General features: G+C 34.4%; 2 protein-coding genes across 10 annotated transcripts; both read right to left on the bottom strand.

The window, feature by feature from the left end:
- Positions 1-269: 269 nt before the first annotated feature.
- On the bottom strand, positions 270-8,604 carry LOC122573553 (fatty-acid amide hydrolase 2-B-like). Of its 5 annotated transcripts, XM_043740058.1 has the most exons (11): positions 8,360-8,604; positions 7,804-7,876; positions 4,028-4,206; positions 3,001-3,226; positions 1,930-2,147; positions 1,626-1,737; positions 1,257-1,561; positions 1,042-1,134; positions 770-928; positions 489-671; positions 270-401 (listed from the first exon to the last, which is right to left on the bottom strand). In XM_043740058.1, the coding sequence occupies exons 3-11, from the start codon at positions 4,199-4,201 to the stop codon at positions 312-314; spliced, it is 1,560 nt and encodes a 519-aa protein (XP_043595993.1). In that variant the 5' UTR covers positions 4,202-4,206; positions 7,804-7,876; positions 8,360-8,604; the 3' UTR covers positions 270-311. The 5 variants fall into 5 exon arrangements, with proteins under 5 accessions (XP_043595993.1, XP_043595992.1, XP_043595989.1 ...); XM_043740057.1 differs by lacking the exon at positions 7,804-7,876 and having other exon boundaries at positions 8,360-8,603; XM_043740054.1 differs by lacking the exons at positions 7,804-7,876; positions 8,360-8,604 and adding an exon at positions 5,282-5,411.
- A 207-nt stretch (positions 8,605-8,811) lies between these two features.
- Positions 8,812-22,837, bottom strand: LOC122573554 (fatty-acid amide hydrolase 2-like). Of its 5 annotated transcripts, XM_043740062.1 has the most exons (12): positions 21,908-22,836; positions 17,816-18,063; positions 14,783-14,962; positions 13,771-13,990; positions 12,507-12,724; positions 11,906-12,017; positions 11,594-11,751; positions 11,023-11,160; positions 10,722-10,814; positions 10,328-10,495; positions 9,559-9,741; positions 8,812-9,445 (listed from the first exon to the last, which is right to left on the bottom strand). In XM_043740062.1, the coding sequence occupies exons 3-12, from the start codon at positions 14,945-14,947 to the stop codon at positions 9,338-9,340; spliced, it is 1,563 nt and encodes a 520-aa protein (XP_043595997.1). In that variant the 5' UTR covers positions 14,948-14,962; positions 17,816-18,063; positions 21,908-22,836; the 3' UTR covers positions 8,812-9,337. The 5 variants fall into 5 exon arrangements, with proteins under 5 accessions (XP_043595997.1, XP_043595996.1, XP_043595999.1 ...); XM_043740061.1 differs by lacking the exon at positions 17,816-18,063 and having other exon boundaries at positions 21,908-22,837; XM_043740064.1 differs by lacking the exon at positions 21,908-22,836 and having other exon boundaries at positions 17,922-18,063.
- Between the last annotated feature and the right edge of the window lie 287 nt (positions 22,838-23,124).

Raw genomic sequence — 23,124 nt, 5'->3', positions numbered from 1 at the left:
ATATTTTGTAATGGAAAGGCTCATGATTCCTTCGAGTAATATACAGCATCGCTAAAAAGACTATCTTCTATTATGTATAAGTAATTTTACTTATTTTCAAGATATATCGTTGCACATTTAACGCGAATTGTACGTTCGTCTTTTTAGTAGATATAAAAAAATTCATGAAATATATAATATGCAATCAATTATTCTTACAAATAAATAATATTTATGCCATTTTTCGTTTTGTGTTAGGGTAACATCGTGTATAGTTTCTAATAAAAATATTTGTACTCGTAGCAATATATTAGTAATACTAAAATAAAAGCTTAGCTAGGAGGTACCCAGCCACAATAATCTTTCTCGAATTCTCTGGCAACTGCTAAACAAAGATGATCTTGATAAGATGCAGACATCACCTGGAACACAATTATGGAATGTATCATAGAGAAATGAACATGCAAAAAACATGTCAGAAAGTCTGAAGTTTAGTATCCATTAATTACCTGAAAACCAAGTGGTGTTCCATCTTTACTGAAACCCATTGGTATCTGCGTTGCAGGTATACTTGTCATATTAGCTATGGCGGTATAAATAGAGCAATGCACTTCCCATAACATTATTTGTGGAAAACTCGCTGTACGACACCAAGTTGGACATATTAGTACTCCATTATCTTTTAACATAGTCTGTAAGCAGCATAAGAAAATATTTAAATAAGACTTATTCGATACAACAAGCATATATAAATTACGTCTTTATTACTTAAAAGAATTATTAATCGTACATTTAGTTTTAGAGTAAGTTCTGCCTTAGCACTTTCATAATATGCTATACTTGAAGGTGACAAGAATCCTTTGTTGTCTATTAACATTTGCATAAGCGTACGCATTAGTGTATATTGTGACAATCCTAATATTGTTTTTGTGAATTCTACACCAGATCCCTTAGGTCACAGAAATGAAAAAGAAAGTTACAATTTATTAGCTTGAAAAATAGAAGCCAAAAATATATATGCAATAGAACAGTTTTAATTATCGATATTTGAATTATCATTACACTTGAGTCTGGTTCCAGTATAGGATCAATATTTAGGGTTCCGAATGTGGATAACATCATGTAGGATATATCCTGGAGCCATTCTTGTGGAAACTGGAATGCAATATTTGAATCTTAATTATTTACTATATTTAGTTATATTAATTATATTGCTTATTTATTAGATTTCGAAAATTTGACTTCTTTTTAGATTTAAATCATTATGAGATTTTTACTTCTTCCACGCTAGCGCCTTTCGTTATTAGATACTGCTTGGCTTTGTGAATTGTCTCTTTTATTTCTGATGTTGTCGATCTAGTACCTAAAATGCCACTGATGCTATCGAAATAATAAAATTTTAAGTTTTTTATATCGACTGGTTCGTCGAAAAGTGCAGGCAGTCTGCATTTAGGAGATGCGGCCAACATCTTCATGCTCAAGTAAAGGTCCTCCACGTATCTTGCCATGGGTCCTGTTGTTAACATCTGTTTAACGATAGGATCGTCAGGTAGAAAGAAATGTCCATCGAGAGGAATGGTACCTATAAAGAAACAATCGTGTAGAAATATATTCCAACAAGTACGTATAAATTCTGAAAGCAATACCTGCAGTAGGTTTATGAGTAAAAATACCAGTGAAGAAACTTGGTATTCTTAGGGATCCAATTAAATCCGACCCAATTCCAAGCACAGACGCTCCTGAGCTAATTAACGCGGCCTAAAATCAAAAAGATAATAAAAATAATTAAGTAAAATAATATTTAGCAATTGAATAAATGGTGAAAATTATTTTGTGATTATATAGACACTTTTATATATTTTCTTATAATTCACGATTTTATTGATTACGCCATATACAGTATATAGGAGCATTAAATTACTGTAAACGTAAACACTCGGATGATTTTACCTCACCCCCTGACGATCCTCCCGATGTTTTTCTCGTGTCATATGGATTCATTGTATGGCCAAACAGAACATTATAAGTGTGCAGAGTTACGCAATACTCGGGAACGTTAGAGACCAGCAAAGGAATGGCACCAGCGTTTTTAAACGCTTGAACTACATATGCATCTTCTGTGGCCTTCATGCCTTTCTTGGATACGCAACCACAAGTATAGCTCATTCCTAATTTAAACAAGAAAAAATTTCGATATTACGCTCGATTGCCTTTTTTATCGTATTAGAAATATATTAACTACAAACGTTATATTATAATTTATTATTACTTTCACAATAGCGAGGGTCTACAGTTTCAGAAATTCTTATGTAAGAATTTGGTCATCCGACAGTGTTTAAAATACAAACAGTATCAATGCGAAGATGGATCGAAGGGATCGATGGAGTATTAAAAAAAATAGGAAAAGAGAATATTTTTAAATTTTGTTCGCTGGGCTTCTTAAGTCATTTCAGAATTCACAACTTTGAATTTTTACGCTCCAATCTTGCTTTCGTTTCAAGGAACATAAGGATTTTTAATATCTTAAGACATCGCGCGTATCAACGAAGATTTCTACATGGTTATGTTAAATTTCAAGAATTTCGTTTAATAAAAAAAAGGGGAATGGTGGGAAGAAAAGAGAAGGATATTTATGGCAATGAGAATAATTTGCTCGGACCTCGATTTGTATGTCGTGAAAGTTACTTAATTTATGTTTATAGCGGTACTCGACAACACAAATACCGCCATTCGACACTAACAACGGACGACTGCAGCGTAATGGTTAGCGCCTTAGGTTAACGAACGTTCGGAATCCGGGATCGAAGTCTCTCCGAATTTTTTTTCCACGATTCTAAAATAGAAAGAAAATACAGCAGTACTCCAGCCAGCAACAACTATTATCACGGACAACACATATCCGCCTCGTGTTAATTAAAATTCTGCTGATGAATTTCGACTCGTAAAACGAACATTGGAATAGAACATCCGTGAAGCAATGTTTCGATCAAGTTTCGTCAAATGGTCAAGAAAAATTGTTACCTTTAACCGCGAAGGATTCCTTGATAGATATCGGCACGCCATAAAAAGGCTTATTTTTTTCCAGCTGCTCGGCAGTCATGGCCAGGTCATCGCTCTTTAGTTTGGCGTCACATATCTTTGATTCCTCTAGAGCAGCTTCGAAACGATCTTCTATTACTGCGTTTATGAATGGATTCACTTCTTTGATACGCTCGATATATGCTTCCACTACTGTCTGACTACTGAGCTGTTTTCCAATAAAAAGAAATTACAAAAGTTGTGACGTAATTCAACTATTAAGGGCCAAACGTTTCACAAAAGCAACATTTCACGCGTAATCCCGCTTTTTCTTTTCTTTTCCTCAATTAATTTATGTTATTTTATATATATATTTTTTTCAATTAATTTATATTATATTTATATTAATTTTATGAGAGGAAACTCTACAAATTTGTTTGGTATCTTTCTCGCTGATATTTTGTTCTTTTACTTACAATTCTATGATTCTATCAAAAGTTCGACGATATCGAGATACTTACAGCGCTGAGATAGTATAAAGATTTCACTTGTGACTCTATTTTGTGTAACGGGCATTCTTTGTAACATTATCTCTTTTACTTAGGTCCTATAATTTTATTTTCCAGGGTATTCGAGAAAATTCAAGTATTTACGGTATCGGGATAAATTATCTCTTCGAATCGTGGGGATTTATCTGAAAGTCGGGGAAAAGTAAAACGAAATCCGCGGGTTCTTTTCGTCAGAAAAAAGACAAAGTAAAAGATGAAGAACAAAGCAAATTTAAATTACTTCATTTAAGCGCATTTAATAAAATGCTCCGTTTACCTGACGATAAGAAACTTTAATGAACTAAATGGCAAAGTTCAAGTGGATGTATTAAAGGAAATTTTAATTTCAACAAAGATAATTTAATTTATTAATCCGATGATAATGAATGCAAAGGGAAACAAGAAACGAAGAAATGACTAGAATAAAAATGACGCTGTGTATGAATTGATCAAAACGAAATCATTTCTAGCAAGTTCCTTACTTCTCCGTTTCTGATCTTCCTGGCCAGCGTGGTTGCGCTTAATTTTAACAGTGGATTTTTAATTGGAGGTATACTCGGCTTTTTCCTCCAATGAATAACCATGAGTATAAGACGGTGAATGCTGCCTATCGCTTGTACCAAAATTATTATTAGGTTGATGAATAGCTTTATCATCTTTCCTGCAATAGGAAACTTTATTTATTAAGCTGCTGTTTTAAGCTTACCAGGATAATTAGAGCAATGGAATGATTTTTTTATAGTATTCGATTGTACTATAGTACAATACATGTCCGTAATTAGCCACGTTCAATTATACTTGATAAATTTTCAAACTCGATTTTTTCAAAACTAAATCTTAAATGAACAAATTTTATTCCATATTTTGTTCTTATTTTTTTATAAGGGATCATTCCATGTCCTCTTGTACGTGTTATGCGACCGCACTTTGTACAAACGAAAATATGTATTGGGTTGACAACTAAGTACCAATCCAATGCCATTGCGCTCTTATATAAATTCTAATTACATAAGCTGTTTGTTAGCTGGCAAGTTCAGATAAACGCATTTTTTTTTTTGGTATATATATATCCATTAAGAAAAAACACGCGCGTTAGTGTCTGTCTTATTTGACTCACATGTGACGATCAATTTGTTAGTTTTTCATACTCTATCGACTTATCGCATTTAAAAAACTAATAAATATTCAATGAATAATATCGTAAAGCGTATGTTGTAGATTAAATTAATCTCTCTTCCTGAAATGTTATATCATATGCCTTGGGTACTTCCGCTTCGCGTTGCATATTTTAAACTAGATAATTATTTTTTTAAATCGACAATGACACATTATGATTTATTAAACATATTTGACACGCGATTTACATCTTAAGTAGTTTATAGACTATTCTTCGATAATTTCACGATTAACGCAAGAAGGTCGAACGATTCTTAGCCTGTAAATTTTACTTACAAATTTACTTGCTCGTCGTGTTATCAAAATTGTTTCGACCATAGCGAAGAATTTACTGGTTCTAATAATTTGTCACTTATGATTCGTGAAATTTCATTAATAATACTACTTGTATCACTAATATCACTAATATCACGAGCTTCTAAATGTTTGATTAAAAAATTATAGAGAAGAACAATTCACTGTAAACGTATGGACAGGAATTATTGGCCCATCTTTGTCTACAAAGATAACAACTGCAACACGTTTGCGATTTTAACACTCGTATCTCCTAAACGACTTACGTGGGAGATTATTATACACCATGCACACTCCGTCTCGTCATAGCGGATCGGTACGGCAATGTTTGAAGGAAAAGTTTGGATTACCGTGGATAGAATGCACACCTGCTCTTCGCGTGTGGTCCCTCTGTTTATGTGATTTGATGAAGAAATTGTTTATTATTCAAACAAACAGATTACACCCGTTAAACAATTACAGCATCCGATTGAATGTGGCTTTTACGATACAAAATGCAAAATCACTACGTAATCTTGAGCAAGAACTGGACAAAAATAAAAATGCGAGATGGAGTCTGCTTAAATAGGCAGAAAATAGAGAAGAACAAAAAACACAAGAGTGAAGGAAAGATATGAGATATACATATATAGCAACGAATCCGGAGAGTTTACGTGCTGCAACAGTGAACTATGGAATTTAAACACGTCATAAATAAAATTAATCGAAAAATTATTAAAACTTTAACGCTTTTTCCCAGGAGTAGCGGTTGCAACTCGTAGTTTCTTTCAGGCTTCCGTTCCTCGTGACGAGTCGAATATATTGCGATAAAAAACGTTTGAAAATCATGATCAAGATCAATTTTACATGAACTTCTTTTTATTACAAATCTCCATCGATCCAGAGATATAAGATCGCAAATCGGTGTTTTTTACACTTACTTTTTATACATCCTGTGCATACAGTCGATTTATTCGAGATTTCGCAGTATTTGCCCGTGAAGGAAAAACATAGCAACGTTGAAATACAGTACAGTGTTTATTACAATATAAATCACCAGAAATATATGTTGTTCTTATGTCGCGTTTACGGTTTTCTTATAAATACTTTTTCTCCTTACAGTGAATGCGCAATCTGCACGTAATCTCTGACTTCCAGGTTTTTTTTTCTTTTTCCTGTACGTGATGCCTATGTATCTGTTACGTGATATCCGATAATGAGCTTTGAGCTTTTCGTTCGTAAATAATAAATTTGTAAGTTTGTGAATAAAGTTTGTGTGATAAAGTATCGTCTTTTCCCGGTTTCAGTATATTTCTTTGATGTGTTGCAATATTTTCTATTTTAATATTTTATTAATCAATTTATTTTCTATATGAAACAGGATTCTTTCACAAGATGATCTCTTATCGTATCATCTCGTATCGTTGTGAAAAATCTATCCTACTGAGAAAAATCCACGCGATTTTTTAAATGTCTTCCGTGAAGATCCCGGTGGAGAAATAAATGATATGGTTGAAACTTTTTCTCGTTCCTATCTTGCTTGCTTCAGAAATATCATTTTCGCGCTCAAGATCTCTAAAAAGGAAATAAATTATTAAGGATACTGATAACGAATATCCATGTGTTAACCTACAGGTCGGTCCCCGTTCAATAAACATATTCGCAAACACTATTGTTGAACATGGTCAGACAGTGGAGTTCGAACTTTAACCTAATACGTAAATATTCGTTATCAGTATGCTTAATAATTCTTTTATTCGTCTCCTTTATAATGGTCTTCATCGTTTAATTTCGATAATAAATAACATGTATACGATGTAATTAGCTTCATGATAATTATTAGTTATATTTTTATCAGTATAACGTGATGGACAGTTACGTTCAAGACATTTTTCTCCCTATATTCCATCCTCTCGTCTTAAATATTGATAACCTTTGTTAAATGAAATGTGAATAATGTATCAGTTTCTTATCACTCTCGATAGATTATTATAAGCGGCCGATATATCCAAAGTTAAAACAAACTTAAAACACTCGTTACGTTGCAACTGTAAATGTTATTAGTGACAGAGAATAATGCGTCAGGCCAAATATGTAGCCATTCAGAGGTATATAATTTGAAGTATATAGTTTTTTGGCAGATAGACGCGCAGACATCATATGGAAGTCAATTTCTTCTTTTTTTTTTATTAACGTTATGTTATATAGCGATTTAGTATAGGTTTATGTTATTCCCTTGTATGATTCGTTTGGGCCTTTTCATTTTTAGTTCTTTAGTTCTTAGACTTGGACGTGCAGCGTGTACAATGCGCACTGTATGTATCTTGCGTATGTATGTGCTTATTACGTGTACTTTGTTTGCTATTTTTGCTATTAAACGATTGCTATTTTCGTTGCGATTTTTTTATAAACGATCTAGACATTTGTTAATTATTTATGGAAGCAAAAGATCAGAGGGAACGTTAATCCTCTCTACTCGAAAATTTCATGAGGCGGTTTTCGATATGCAGTTATGGATTTTAACGAATAGGCAGGTATAATGCTTAATCTACGATTTTTCTTACAAAAAGGTCGCACAGGATGCTTTACGTTCATAATCTTCTTGTCTACGACTTATACGTGTTGTGTATTCTTGTGCATGTTGCTATTTAGGCTAACCCATTTTCATTCATGTAAGAAGGTTTGCTCGCGCACAGGGATATTTCAATTAATTTTTAACTAAAAAGCAATCTCATTTTCATCTTATTTTAGCTTCAAGAATCACCCCTTAAATTTTTTCAACTTATAGTCGAACACCCTGTGTACTTACTTGGAAGAAATCTTGGTTACGGATGTATCTTAACCTAATTAACGTTCTGTATATCGTTGCATCAGGTTATCTTCTAAAAGGGGCAGTCGAGTAAATGAAATATCCAGTAAAGTTTAGTAGAATGTAACAGCAATTTGAATATGTAATTCATGATCAATATGCACATAACCATTTTTACACTCGATACAAGGTCACTCTAATTTCTTAAATTAAACGATACATCCTTTTATGTACTATTCGATGGATTTTTGAATTCTCTATAAAAAGGTACTCGAAGTACTTGGGATCGAAAAATGATTAGTTCAGAGAATAAGAAGAATAATTAAAGTTAAAATACCTTTTAAAATAATCATTTTTCACCTCAAGTACCTTAATACTTTTTCGTAGAGAATTAAAAAATCCATGGGATGGTGCACAAAAAGATGTGTTGTTCAGTTGAAAAAATAGACGTGGTCTTTGCTTTTCATCGAAATAAAATTATTTTTGAAATTCTTAATTGTGCAATTAATAGAATTTCTCAATGTCCAAGAGAATTTTCAGTTTTATCAGAACTTACCTTGTTCTCTTCTTCTACCAAATGAAGATCGGTATCTATCGAAAATATGCAAACTTTGACACAAATTCGAATAAAACTAGATTCTCACTTTCTTTATTATTAAATAACAATCTATAAATACGTCATTCCTAAAGTTCTTTACTTTACGAGCATCGATGAATGAATCGATTGCAGTGAACTGACCGACTTCGATCAACTTTTAATGCTCTTCTGATAGCTGCTGTGTCCGTGTTACACTCAAGCACAATATCAGCTGTTCTTGAAGACATTTTTTGCTGTTTGTCATTTTACATGGAAGTGGTGTAATTTTATCGTTGTCCGCTAAGTTATGTAAATTGATCTACGCATGATTTAATTCTTTTACTGAATTATTCATTATTTGCAAAATATGCACGATTAGCTTCAATTAGAGTTAAGAGAGCAGCGAGGAGGAAAATTTTTACGTAATAAAAATAAATGCAAATTATTTTTAGAAATTTTATTTAGATCAGCTATCAGTTACATGAGACTGAATCTTTTTGCGGATGTACGTACAGAATCCTGAAATACAAACGTAATACTTTTTACTCCAATTCTTCTGATTGTTCGTTAACTTTTTGAACAGTTTAATAACTTTTTAAACTGGCGCGCATGATGATTGAGAAACTAACAACGATCGAAGGTCAAATTTTTATTTCATTATTTATTCATAATATTTTTCCCAACTATTGTAAATTCGACTTATTCTTAAGCTATTTCAGCGTAGAGACCAAACTGACCAATCCCCACGTGTTACAAAAACAGCCTATATTTATTGCACGTCTTAATTTCTATCGTAGATTCATTCATGTTTGAGGTATCGCAATTGTTCGTCGTTTGAACGAAGAAGCACACGTTTGTTACCGTAGTTTCTTCGCCGATCGTATCACGTCGAATACACTCGATTTGTCGCGATGGATCCTCATATTAAAGTCTTTATCGTCTTGACCAAAGAGAAAATCAAACTTGCAGCTCGGTCATCGGTGGCGGCTGCCAACCACCGAAGGTTTCGTCGATCTCTTTAGCCACTGCAATCGTAAGATGATCGTTGCCCGCGTTTGCCATGACCTGTACGAGGCAAATAAGGATGAAAACGCATTATGCAATGAACTTAAAAAGGTGCGTACGAAATGTCATTACTCTGATGCTTGAATTTCACAGGTACAAAGTAAATTACTTACTTGAAAGCCAACAGGTAAACCCCGTTTGTTGAGCCCCATCGTACAATGTGTCGCTGGTATTCCTAGTACATTAGCGACTGTCAAATGCATGAAATTCAAGACATTCGTGTAGGTTTCGTTGAAGTAATAGGCTGATGATATGAACGTTGGGAATATCAGTACGCCGTTATCACCTAGTAGCTCCTATAATAAAAATATTTATAATTTACTGTAGGAATGATAGATCGGATGATTATTACGGGAAGTTGAATTATTATTTTATTGCTAGGTAAAAAGAGGCGTTCGCTCATACTCGCTGGCTAAGACTCTCTTGTCTTCACGCGATCTCACACACACACACACACACACACCCATGCACGTTCTTTTTTGCTTCAGCCTTACAAAAACTGCACGTGGTCATCACAGTCCGTCATCTAAGTAGAAAAATATCGACGGTCGATTCTCATCACCGATAGCTCTGTCTCCTTAAACTATCTACAATGTAACACCTATCCTAGTTTATATAACAGCGTTACATTACTTTTAATAGGAAGCATTAATACGTTCACTAACAGCTACGTCTAAGATACCGCAACAAGTGTTAGTTTTTAGATAGATATAAAATGGTCAACTTTTATTTTAAGAAATATACGTAAAGGGTTATTTGAAAACAGAAACAACACTCTGTCTCGAAATCAGACATTGTCGTAAAGGATGCACGGAATTTTTCGGAAATTATTTCAACCCTGTTAACACATCTGTATCGAGTTTTACTTGAAACTCTACTTACCTCGAGTTGTTTCTTTAACTCGTCCTTCTTAGCGGACATTTTGCGCTGATAACTCTCTGGTACTTTATGATATACCCATTTCATGACAATATACGTAATTGTAGACAACATATTCTGCGACATGCCACAAATGGCTTTCAATTCTTCAAACAGACATCTACTCGATCCCTGCGCGATAATTGGTTGCTAATTATATTAGAAAGATTTCAAGGAAGCACGACGTTAAACGTGTTTAACGCGTTCCATTTTCCGTTAAATTACATTTTTGTAAATTAAAATAGGAAAAAAAAAGAAAAAAGATGTAACCCACCGATGACCCCCGCGGCCAGATAGAATCGCAGATCGTGGCCCACCGGTGGGTGACACCGGCCTGAACGTGTTAATGGTAACTCACCGCGCATTTAATATCATCGTTGATGTCGTCGAGATTTATCAACAGTAGGAGCGCTGTCATGTCAAGCGCAAATTTCATGGCAGGTAATTGTGCCTAAAATTATATATTTTCGACTAAAGTTAACTATCTCATTTTTATCATTTCGAAATCCACGAAAATCGCCAGATTTAGAACCTATACTCTTTCACGATTTATTCGTTTTGAAATGACCATTCATTGATAAATCGAATTTCAAACGCCTGTTTCTTCTATGAACTCATCATATACGTACTTCGTGCGAGCACTTAAGCCGATAAAGTACCTTTTCTACTTTGAAACCGTACGTCGTTTCGATGTGTGTCCTCAGCTTCTTCATCGCCTGTTTTACATCTTTGCTTATAGAGTCCGATACCGGGTAGCAGTTCTCCAGGTAAAAGAATTTCATGTCTTTCAAACATACCTGCAGCAGTAGAAATTCCACGAACTGTTCAGCAAAGATAATCAGAAATTTACTGGAGACGCGAACAGTTGAAAAATGAGAAACGAAATACTCACGTACTTCATGCGATATTTTATAAAAATGTTAACTACTGTTAAATAGAACTACTGTAAAGAAAGCATTGCATGCTATAAACGAAATGTTACGAAAGTGTTTTTACGTTACATGCTCGAATAATACGAAACCGTAATTAAATTATACGATGTCCAATCTTGAATCGTTCCTTTGTAACTCTTCATCTCTCACAAAGCTTTTTGTGATATTGTTTGTGACATAATACGTCCATAAATATCGTCCATAAACGATACCGCAGTCTTTGATTGTTTACGGGAAGATACAAGAGAATTGAGAATTTAACGGCGCAGAAATTTCGTAGTATAAAGAGTCCAGCAACCTTCTGCTCGAACTTCTTCCGCATCTCTTCCGATTGACACATTATCTTCATCATAAGAGACAAATCCTCGGCGTATCTGACCATCGTTCCTGGTGTACAGTACAGGGCAAATGATTCATCACTGGAATATGGTTTATGGCCCTCTATAGAGATCAGACCTGCGAAGCAAATTTATACGGTGAAAATGATATTTTCTTATCTTTCATTCTTTCTGATTCGACATGTAATCAACGGGAATATATATTCGACGAAGATTTTGTAGGACGATCGTGAGTTTGGTTAATGGATATTTTACTGAGTGTCAGGATTTACCGGACGTGGGTCTGTGACCGAAAATACCGCAGAACATGGCCGGAAGCCTCGCCGAACCTGCAACATCCGACGCGATGCCCGCGATGGAGGCGGCGGAGCTTATTAGTGCTGCCTGAAAAGAAATAAGAAAAGAAGAAGGGAAAGGAGGCGAGACCGCAAAGTCACGTTATAATTTTCATTCGGTGAATTATAGTCTTACGCTGCGTGAAAATAAATGAAAAACGAGGAGAAAGAGAGAACGACGGGGACGAAAAATTAGAAATCAGACTGTGATCTTATGCCGCCTAAAAAGGGACAAGAAACAAAGAGAAAGCAAAAAGAGAGGAGGAAATACCAATGGAAGGATCAAAGGCAAGAGGCTGTATTATAATTGTAACTCGATTATTCTTTACTTTTTCTATAAGTAGAAATAAAACAAAGAAAGAGTCGATTTTATTTTTGAACGAAACAATAGACGTATACGGCATTTTACGTAAAGTCTGATGTGAAGTCTGTTAGATCTGATGTCTAAGCGACCTCGGAGTTTTCCATACAGAAATATGATGCACGTTTCTTGGAGTGATTCTGTGATAAGACGAATGCAGTTTAAATAAATACAAACCTCGCCACCGGAAGAGCCACCGGGTGTCTTGTTGGTGTCATAAGGGTTTCTAGTAGTACCAGTAACTTTGTTGCTAGTTTCCCAGTTCAGACATAGCTCGGGAGTATTACTGACGAGAAGGACAATAGCGCCAGCCTTGCGTAATATACTAACAACTACTGCGTTTTTAGTCGCTTTCTGTGGAAATTTTTTCTTCACGCCGGCCATATACGACATTCCTGACACAGGATGAATTCGATGAACTTAATTCTACTCGTATTGAATAAGTCATCGGTTCTTTCAAGCAGACGTGATTTACTTCTCAACGATGCGCGTGATGCTATTTGTTATCGGACAATTAAATTGTATTGTAGTAAATTATATTGAAAAATGGATAAATCGTAGAGCGATAAATATATTTTCTTTGATACGATAAGAACTATCGACGAAGTAACTATATGATTCTTCATGATTCAACGTGAGCTTCATGGTTAAGCGATTAAAGCTGACTCGACATAGACGATATTTTATGTAGAGCTCAAAACAAATCATTTGCGCGAGTCTGCTGTTTTAAACGAAGGGAAAGAAAAAAGAAGAAGAAAAAAATATATATGAATAATATATGTGTAAATATATATGTGAATAGACAAAAAATGGAAACGAGAATGCAGGAAACGTACGGGACACGCGTTACGAGGTCTTTCATACCTCGCATTCGAAACACGAACCATCATCGCGACGTTGCTTCGAATAGGTTCACCTTCCATTTATAATCAGTGTCGTTATATGCAAATGTTTGTTTGCCCTGTTTAATCGTGACTGCTCAAGGAAAAGGAAAAGAAAACACCGAAGAGAAGGGAGTGAATAAGGCGTTGTCGTGCGTGACTGAAATGAAAAGTATCGCACGAAGATTTCTTTCGTTCGTTTCGACAACTGTTACCTTCGATGTTAAGGAAATTTTTGAACGATAGCTACGACAATGACTTCCTTCTCTTTCTTCTTTCTTTTTCTTTTTGGATTCTTTAACGCTAGGACCGTCGATTTTACTACATATATACGTGGCAAGTTACGCGTACGACACAATGTAACTGAAAATAGCTTCAAAATATTTGTATTTGGAATGTTTTTAAAAATAAGCTGTAGTTTCCCTTGCGATAAATGCTGCGGACGATGAAGAAGCTGTATGAAATCTGTATTCAATTATTCTGATTAATCCGATTCAATCTTTCGATTAATTGTCTTCGTTTAGACGAAAATTTGGCCCATTAAAAAAGATTGGACGAACCTTCGACGGCGAAACTTTCTTTCACAGTTATGGGTACGCCAAGAAGAGGCGTCTCACAAGCAAGTTCCTTCTCGGTTTTCGTGGTGCTCGCTAAGAGCTTGTCAACTTCCTGCGCTTCCTGAATGGCTGCGCTGAAACGCGACTCGACGATAGCGTTTATCACAGGATTTACGTCTGTGCATCTCTCCACATAGGCTCTTACCACTTCCTCGCTGCTGATCTACGAAAAAGATACTTTGCATGAGGTATAGTATCCGGACTGCGAAACTTTTCATGCGAATGTGTCTTTTCGCGGGCATTTTAAGATCGCTAGAGCCGAAAATTGGACATGTTTCAAGAAAATTCGGCGTTACGAATATTTGGTCTTAACCAGAAAGAAATCCGCGTAAAACCGTGCACGTGCTTCAAATGCCAATTTTCCGGTTTATTTTCACCGTTTATAGCTTTCTGTACGATCGCGGGAAAAAATAAAAGATAACTCGATCCTAATCCGATAGTCGTGATTCAAATGCGCACAGAGTAGTTGAAGAGTAGTAAATTTGAAAAAAGGTAGAACATATGGACCGAAATTTTTCACGCCTTATTTCCGTGAAAAACGAGCATAATTTTCGGCTTCAGCGAGTTAAAAGACACCTAAAAGGTGTCGTTCTAGCCGAATATCTTGCAGTCCGGTTACAATGCTAGAGCCGATATTTTTAATCGTTTGCGAATCGTTAGAGATAAGATCGTAATTATTCTTTCGTTCCACTTCCGGCTTAATCTCGAAGAAGAAATTTTTGTGCATCGAAAAAAACATTTTTAATTTATTTGGCGAAAGAAATTTTCTCCGAAGATGAAATTAGAAATTGTTTTGTAAATTTGAATATGAAAACGATATAATTTATTATCGATGAAAACGAAACGACAAATTAAAAAGCTCGATAATTAAGTCACCGAGATCAAAGAGAAAGCCATTAGCGATCGAAGAGAAATCAATTTGCATTCGTCGGTTGACCCGTTATCGTGTCCTCACCTCTTTCTTGCGAATCTGTCGCGCAATTTCTGTCGCTGAAATCAACAACAACCGATTCTTGATCGCTGGTATTTGTTTCCGCTTCTTAAAGTATTGCAGCTTTAAAATTGGCGTCACGATACAGTGTAGCATAAACACAAAGAACTTTAGCAACTTCTGAATCATCTGGTATATCGTATCCTACAGGAAAGAAGAAACATAAAATTAAATTGCTATATTCGCATATTACGTATTACGAAATTTAACGCAGTTTATGAGAATACAGGACGAGACGTAGAAAAGCATACATTAATTAAAACTTCCGTATCTACATTCGCAGTGGAAGTTCATTAAACTGATAATGAGAGTTCAATTAAGGGTCATCGTAAAAATAAACATTAAATGAGTGTGGTGGATAATAAAAATTAGTGACACGATAATTAAATAAAATGATGCGTTATATCGAACTACAACAGATACAGGTATTTTTGTTTCAAGGCTTTCGCATTTCAAACTAGATTTTCACTTCGAAATTTTAAGGAATTCGTAAGATGAAGGATCAAAGTATCGTATGATTATCTCACAATTAATTTAACGATCAACGATGAACGATTAATTGCGACCATATTTACGTTGTATAGAATCGTTCAAAGGGTTTCTTTTGAAACGAACAATCAAGAGAAAATTCGACATAGGAAGTAATGATTATTAACAGCCTATTGCTAAACTACTTGAACATTGTTTTAAGCAAACGTTCGTTCCTCTTCATCGACGTCTGTTAGAGACTATAAAATACAGAGGATTTTCAATGTAGAAGAGAATCGAGTTTATGACATAACTTGGATGAATATATGGCAGATGTGTATAGTAAATTCCTGCGATAAATTATGTAAATGATCCTGACATTATCTGTAATAAATATCAAAGAAAATAGTTTAGATTAAATCCATTTTTCGTTATTTCGTCTTGTCTAATGGATTTTGATCGTTAAATGTTTGTTTAAGTTTAAGTAAGTTTTTACACAGGACTATTTTTAATTTTACACGCAAAATGCAATACATGCAAAACTCCACATAATTTGAAGATTCACCTAACGCTAATTAAATATTCGACTAAGCTTAGGTAATTCTTTGCAGCGGAGTCTTTTCAATTTTACGTGCAAAATATTTCTCATTGATAGCTATTTATTCTCATTCTGAACATGCAGCTAATGGTAATTAAACATTCGATTAGTCTTAGGTAATTCTTTACATTGGTAGATCTTAGATTAATAGATCTTTCAATTTTACATACACGATAATTTTTATTGACAACATTCGTTCGAGGATTTTTAACGAACTTCGAAAACTACGATTATCAATGCACATCGTTACATTCTGGAAATGTCATGTTCCAGCGAACGTGAAAGCGAACCTTTAAACGAACATCCTTCCCTAGTCGTTGTCCCGTGTTTGCTCGGCCGCAATTCCAACTCGTTGAAAATGTCTATATGCATCGTACTTGCAAATGATGTTATGTTAGCCATTAATGAGTCATTGGTTTTCGATTATGGCTAGTATTATACGATGAAGGCAAAAGTTGATAGAAGAAATCGTTATATATTAAGAAAATATAAAAAGCTGATAATTTTTTGACAAAAGAGACAATAAAAAAATATATCAAAATCTAGAAAATATTTTTATCAGGATTGTCAATTCTGTTTCGTACAATTCTGTCTTGGAGATGTTTTTAATTACAAGGCATTTTTTTCTATTTATTCTTTTTATCTACGTTTTGTGAAATCATACTGATCGTTCCCTTCTTTCGAGTAATCGTTTGCAGAAATTTGTTGTAGGTCGCCGTTATTCACTAAAAAATTGTACTGTACCAGATTTTTTGGATATATCAATGGCAGGCCGTGCCATCCAGAAGTTTCATCCTCCTGTTTTTCTATTCGAATTATCCGATCGTTAGCGTAGAAATAACTGTTCCACGATACGTGATCACGAACACAAATTACATCATTGCTGATTCGTATTGTTCACCGATTAGATTTATTATAGTTAGTTTCGTTGTCACCGAATCAAACGCATCCACGGTCAAAGCGCATCTCGATCATCTTTTCCGCATATCCTCTGGTTTCAGACGAAGCTGAACGTATTTTATCTCCTTCGTTGAAAATTGATTTAACGGTGTTCTTATCTCCACGTTTTCCAAATTGAAGTTTTATATCATTTTCAAACCGACAATTTCAAATTTAGATTCACTAATTCTTCTGTTCCACGTCCTTTTTTTTCGTTTTGTTTGATAATCAGATTATTTATTATCGAACACATAGTGAGTCGTTGACTTTGAATGTACAATACAAAGGACGAACACAAAATATAAACGAACGTTCATGCATTTTCATAAACGCTAATAAAGAAGTACACGTAAAATAAACTTCTATATAAAGAATAAATAAACACTTGTGTTGTTATCGATCACACTCGCGTATTACAAATATACACTCGATTTCGATGTAAAATTTAAATCGAACGTCTATGTTTCTGTACCTGCATATTGTATACACTGCCGTGCAGTATTTCGACACTCGGTACAATCCAGTCGAAGAAGATTGATATTTTTATTACATCCTCGACATTGTTATACAAAGGATGTTTCTCGCTTGCACCTCGAATAAAAAAGAAACGTTCTGCTAAATTGAAATTGAAACAAGACACCACGATACACAGCAGCGTGGATCAAGCTTCATATTTATATCAAAGAAATAGCTGACGTTTCATAAAATCTGTGCAAATTTTCAGAACGTGATTGAAGAACGCATACGTATTCCGAACGTTCTAACATCTCAACATCGGACAGATACGCTTTTAAAACCACTTAACTTACGTAGGTGTAACTTCCGTAGAAGCGATTCTCATTCACTTTTCCGTTTCATTTACTTCATTTAATTTTATGCCCTTCTATTCGTATTAATTGATATTAATCATTGCTTTCATCGATAACTACTAACCATAGGTATATGGTTGCGAGATCAGCAGCGAACATTAGATCAAAGAGCTTTATACCTACGTTTTCTATATCAGCGATAATTTGGAATGTCCGAACGTTTAATGTACGATAGTGAAGCTATACACCTGTATTTTCACTATTTTTCCTGTTATCGTTCTTTTTTTACCGTTACGTGATTGAAGTAGTCGTAAGTAGAGTAGTGGTTGATAGTTTTGGACTAAACGATCCTGGCGCATAAGTGGCATACTTAAGCGAAAAATCATCGTGGTGGGGCGTTTTGTGAAACCCTCGGCCATCTTTTGGTGTGGCTAAATAGAAAAAGAAGATTATCAATAATTTCGTATTCTATAATTTAGTGATCATTAACAAGAAAATGTATATTCATGGACAGATATTCAATATTTTTCGAAGATAATAATTCATGCAAAATATTATATAATAGGCATTAACGTCTAATATATCTGTTAACAACTCAATCAATAAATCTTCTAATTAATGACTAGATTGTATTCGCTTGTAGATGTTCTAATGATATTATAACAGAATGGAAATTTTATTCCTATTCGTTGGAATAATAATTAAGGCCCATGCTGTTTGACCGAAGAGACGATTACATTTTCATCTTCGTTTATAATATCTGTAACATCAATTTCTTGCTTACCCAAATAAAACTTCTTTCCTGAGCCAATTAAATATTTAAGAAAATAATAATAAATAAATATTGTAATATTAAATTGGCGTTAAATATTCGAATATTAAAGTGGAATTAAACAAACAAATTCCTAGGCTCTATATACTTTATTGTATGTTTTGATATTTCAATCTTCCTCCCAGATATCTCATTATCTTCATTCGCAGAAAAATATCATCCTCGATAAATTCGTCTGCGGCTTCTTGATAATTCTTATTTTTAGAATTTACACAAACGGTTAATTTATCCATTCAATTGATACGTCCTCTTGCTTTTATGATCATTTTCCTGTTTTTATTCGTCTAGACCAGAAAGTGATGTCAATTTCATTCGTTTGTCTTCATGCTGAGTTATAGCCACTTCTCAATTCTTCTTCTCTTTTTCGTCTGGCTTGCCTAATCTACTGGATACTGCACACGATTGAGACGAATCATTTCCCATTCTTCCTTTCTTCTCTTCCTTTTCTTTCTTTGCCACGATTCCATTGCGATTCAAGAGAAATTTCACGAAAGGAAACGAATTTCCTATGTAATATACAATTGCATAATATTTATTTTTTTTGCACAGAGTACACTTTTGTTTGCATAGATTAAATCCTCTCGTCATTCTTCGTGGAAAAAAATAATATACCTGTTTAAGTATCCTCTACATTGTCGAATAAACGTTGAGTCACTTTGATTAAATAATCCTCGATATGTAGTTTATGGAACTTCGCTATTTACGAAACAAGAAGTAATTATTGGGGTGGGAACTAAGTGATTGCAGGTCGTGTCATTACCATTTAATGAGAAAACCCGCAATCACTTAATTGCCGACCCAATATTAATTATTAAACAAATCAAGAAATAAGTCAGTTCGCTGTCTCTTTCCTTCCTTTAGCGCGTTTATTAGAGTGTTTCTATGTTATTGCGCCGCATAAAACCGAATAGGATTAAATTACAGAGCATGAAATTTCTTGAAACAAGAAATCGTGAAATTTTGTAAAAAGATTCTCATTCCCCAAAGACATTGTTATGTGCCAAACCATAATAGTGTTAACTTTGTCGAACGTGACATTTTCTATCTTCTTTCGAGCAAACGTGAAATCGTGAAATCATCATCACTGTTGTAAATTTAAAAATGTAAATAATCTATGAATATGCCAGATTTATTTAAAAAATCATCTTCTCAACATTGACGCGTATTTTCGTGTCTCAGATGTTGTTCATATTTTCATTCGAGAATTTAAATAAATATTAAATCATGATGTAATCGTCTCGATCTATTCCCAAGGTGTTTACTAGTCTTATTTTGCTTAGTCTGTTAAAAATCGTCTGTCAAATACGAGACGTCGTGATTAAAATCTCAAATGATTTATCGCACGTTATTAAAAACCAGTAGTTACATAAGAATTATTAATTGAATAACAGTGGTTTCCAAATGGCTTTATTTCAACGATTTAGTTTGTTGGTCGATATTTCATTATCGACGATCAAGATTAATCGGAGATCCATCATAAATCATCGCAATCGTATTAATTACATCAAAAAATATTAGCGGATATCGAGATAATATCTTTGACGCGCGAGAGAATGTTTCCGTACATTAAAAAAAAATTTTGAAAAAGTCAATAAATTTCATTCGATTGCAGATTATATATATATCTATAAAGCTAAATAATGAATTATTGTGTTCAATTCGTTCCAGTCGTATCACCGAAAATTTAACTAATTCGATTAATCTGAGTGAAATGTGACGCTTAAACTCGTGCTTTTCGTGGTAACGGTAACGACGAATTTTCACAGGAGAATATTCTGTGTATGATCAGACGATGTTATTTAGCCGACAACGAAGTTTGAACGCTAATATCACGCGACGAACATCGCTTGCTGATTTTCAATTCTCAGTGGAAACTCACAGAATTGTCACTGTAACTGATGTTATACAAACGAAACGCTAATGGCCAGCTGTACGTTAATGATAGTGCAAATGATACATTTTTGCGTCACTAATTTCGTTTTTGATACAATTTTTCTGATTTACGGTTTCATAAAGACACGATTATGTTGTAAGTAGTATAAGGTGAAACAGCGTAATAGACATTGATGACACCAATTTCAATCTGCGATTAATACGAATCTGAACTAATACCAATGAAAATGTTTCGCTTTATCAATGACTCGATTAACACAATAAACTAGACTAAGGAATAAGGCTACGATCTTACGAAGAATATACGTTATGGAACATGTATTAACTTAATTGTATGATACGTTATTCGAAACATTGTTTCGCAGAGATTCAATTACGGTAATTGCTGCTTCGCCAGTTTCATAATCACAGATATCAATTTTGCTCGTATGTTAGCCTCGGAGCTCTATTTACCATAATCCAATTCCTATTCTCTGTTTTCTTCATCTGTTAACTTCGATTCTGTTGCGCGTCAAAGTGACCTTTATCTTTTTCTTTTTCTAATGAAACACATATATCTTTCTAGCTAATTTTTTCTAAGATTTCAGGATTATTCAATATATTATATTCAATACAAATGCAGCACAGAGATCTCTCTCTTTTAATCACCAGCTACAAGATCAGTTGCACGAGATTGTACGAGCAATGATCGACGTGACATCAAGCTTTGCTGACCTACCAAAACTTTGTAATCTCTACACGTGGCATTGCCCGTACAATTTAAGAACGGATCAGCTTAGAATTCCTTTACCTGAAAATAGTGTTCAATCAAAAATCTACGAAGGTTGAGGAAGTCGACCCACGTATTCGTAAACCCTGAAACTCGCTTCAAACAAAAATAGCGCTTAGAAATCCAACGTTCTCTTTAACTTCCATGAAACTTCTAGCAATAAATATTCTTTATTCTCAATGATATCGATATAAATATAATTCTGGACTGGTGTCAACGGCTGTTCGTCTAACGCTTTCTCGAATCTCATTTACGCGGACTTGTTTCTCTTCATCGTCGTTCTTCAGCCTGTCGTTTTTCGTCACGGAATCACGTCAAAAGGTAGAAACACACGGAAAAATTGTGAGAAAGAGAAACGAACCAAAAGAATTATAGACAATCTTATTCTATTTTTCCCCTGTCACATAAGACATACGAATCCTTGTTATCTCGAAGCGCTGTACACACAGAGAGAACGATCCTTGGAGCTTCGTCTCGAATAACAATCAAAAATTAAATCTATTAAATTAAATTTAATACAAGCATTTTCCCTATTCGTGCACGTACTCGTCACTCGTCGTGTATCTTTTTCGCAACTCGAAACGCGCGAATTTGAAGGATTAACGTTGAAATTAATGAAACTCATAAATATAACAGGTTTCGGAATTTTTACAGCTGTCAGAAAACACTTAGATATTTCTTAGAAAATGGTAATAAGATTTTATTTATGCGTAATTCTTGCGTTATTCAATTCCACAATATCGTTATATTTTTTCTACCGATTAAAAATTTTTCTGTTTACCATATTGAAGATAGTAAAGCGTTCCACGTGGTAGCATTGATGCACGATGCTGCAAGAATTTCACGGAGACCGAATACGATAAACGGCAGTTGCAAGACTAATTCGAGATTGCCACGGAACTCGAGTACAAAAAGAAAACGGTTTTCGTAGTTGTTACGAGTGGGGCGGCCGAATTCCTCCTAAGTATCACTTGCTTTTCTTTGTCCTCGTCCGACCTCTGCAGATTCGCGTAGTCCCACTGCTGTGCAGACATTTGCGACCACGTTGGGGTAAATTGTTCGACCATTTTCGTATCAATTCATTTAAATGTTATCAATCAATATATATCACCGCATACGATTTTTATGTTTCTTTTTGCCTTCCCATTAATTTTAATTTGTCATACCGTTTAAACGGCACGTAGTTGCCCTTAATCCTGTGCTGGACGCGATATTACTATTACATTAATTACCATTGTGATGCAATTTTCCTATCAGATACGAACAACGATGAAATAAAACGTGAACAACGTTGGACGAGAGAAGGGAGCGCGAAATATCTAGGTAATTTTGCTAATTGGCATGTTCAAATCGAATTTCGCAAATGGTTTAACGTAACAAGAGATTCCATATGATAACAGGTGGTGAAATTCTTCGTTTTCTTCGTTTCCTCAATAACTTTGAGCATCGGTGTGAACAGTGGATTAGCATAAATTAGCAGCTATGTTCTTGTTACGTACGTTCTTCGACTCGAAATGATTAACGTGTCATTCGTCGTTCTCTGGTCTTTATATTTTGTGATTTACGCTTGAAACACGCCTTGAGAATTCTACAGGATTGTATTTCCAGTGTTCCAAGCGTTTCATTAAATGCGAAACTTTCTGTTTCACTAGGCCATGTGAGCGTGAAAACTGCGTGCCAAGATTTCGCAAATTCAGCCACATGTTAGAAAGTGATCTAAAGGTAAATTAGGATGTTTAATTAAAGTTCTGAAAATATTTCAAAAATATTTGTAATCTTGATTATAAAATTTATTAAATCTTGTTTATTAAAATTAAAATATAAGAATTCATCTCATTTCTTAGAATTAAAAATAATGTAATTTATATATATGTTTTTGCGTCAGTTTCGAGTCTCCTTATGGAAAATATTCAGTGACTCGGTAAATTAAAAACAAAAGTGAAAGGTGAGATGTAGCAACTTCAATTTCGAAATAATAGGAAGAGAAAAGGGAACAAA

This window comes from Bombus pyrosoma, linkage group LG12 (genome assembly GCF_014825855.1).
Source record: "Bombus pyrosoma isolate SC7728 linkage group LG12, ASM1482585v1, whole genome shotgun sequence".
Classification (NCBI taxonomy): domain Eukaryota; kingdom Metazoa; phylum Arthropoda; class Insecta; order Hymenoptera; family Apidae; genus Bombus; species Bombus pyrosoma.
The sequence above is the reverse complement of the archived record's forward strand: the minus strand, read 5'-3'. Positions and strand labels throughout refer to the sequence as shown.

Bases quoted from the DNA above. Each gene is read 5' to 3' on its own strand.
- LOC122573553 (XM_043740054.1), bottom strand. From the start codon at position 5,303: ATGGTGTATAATAATCTCCCAC. The intron at 3,227-4,027 runs GTAAGGAACTTG...ATTGGAAAACAG, and splicing joins GGAAGATCAGAAACGGAGAA to CTCAGTAGTCAGACAGTAGT. The intron at 402-488 runs GTAATTAATGGA...ATTGTGTTCCAG, and splicing joins GAACACCACTTGGTTTTCAG to GTGATGTCTGCATCTTATCA.
- LOC122573554 (XM_043740060.1), bottom strand. The intron at 11,161-11,593 runs GTTGCTGGACTC...CTACTGCTGCAG, and splicing joins GGAAGAAGTTCGAGCAGAAG to GTATGTTTGAAAGACATGAA. The intron at 9,742-10,327 runs GTAAGTAGAGTT...TTTTTATTATAG, and splicing joins AGTTAAAGAAACAACTCGAG to GAGCTACTAGGTGATAACGG.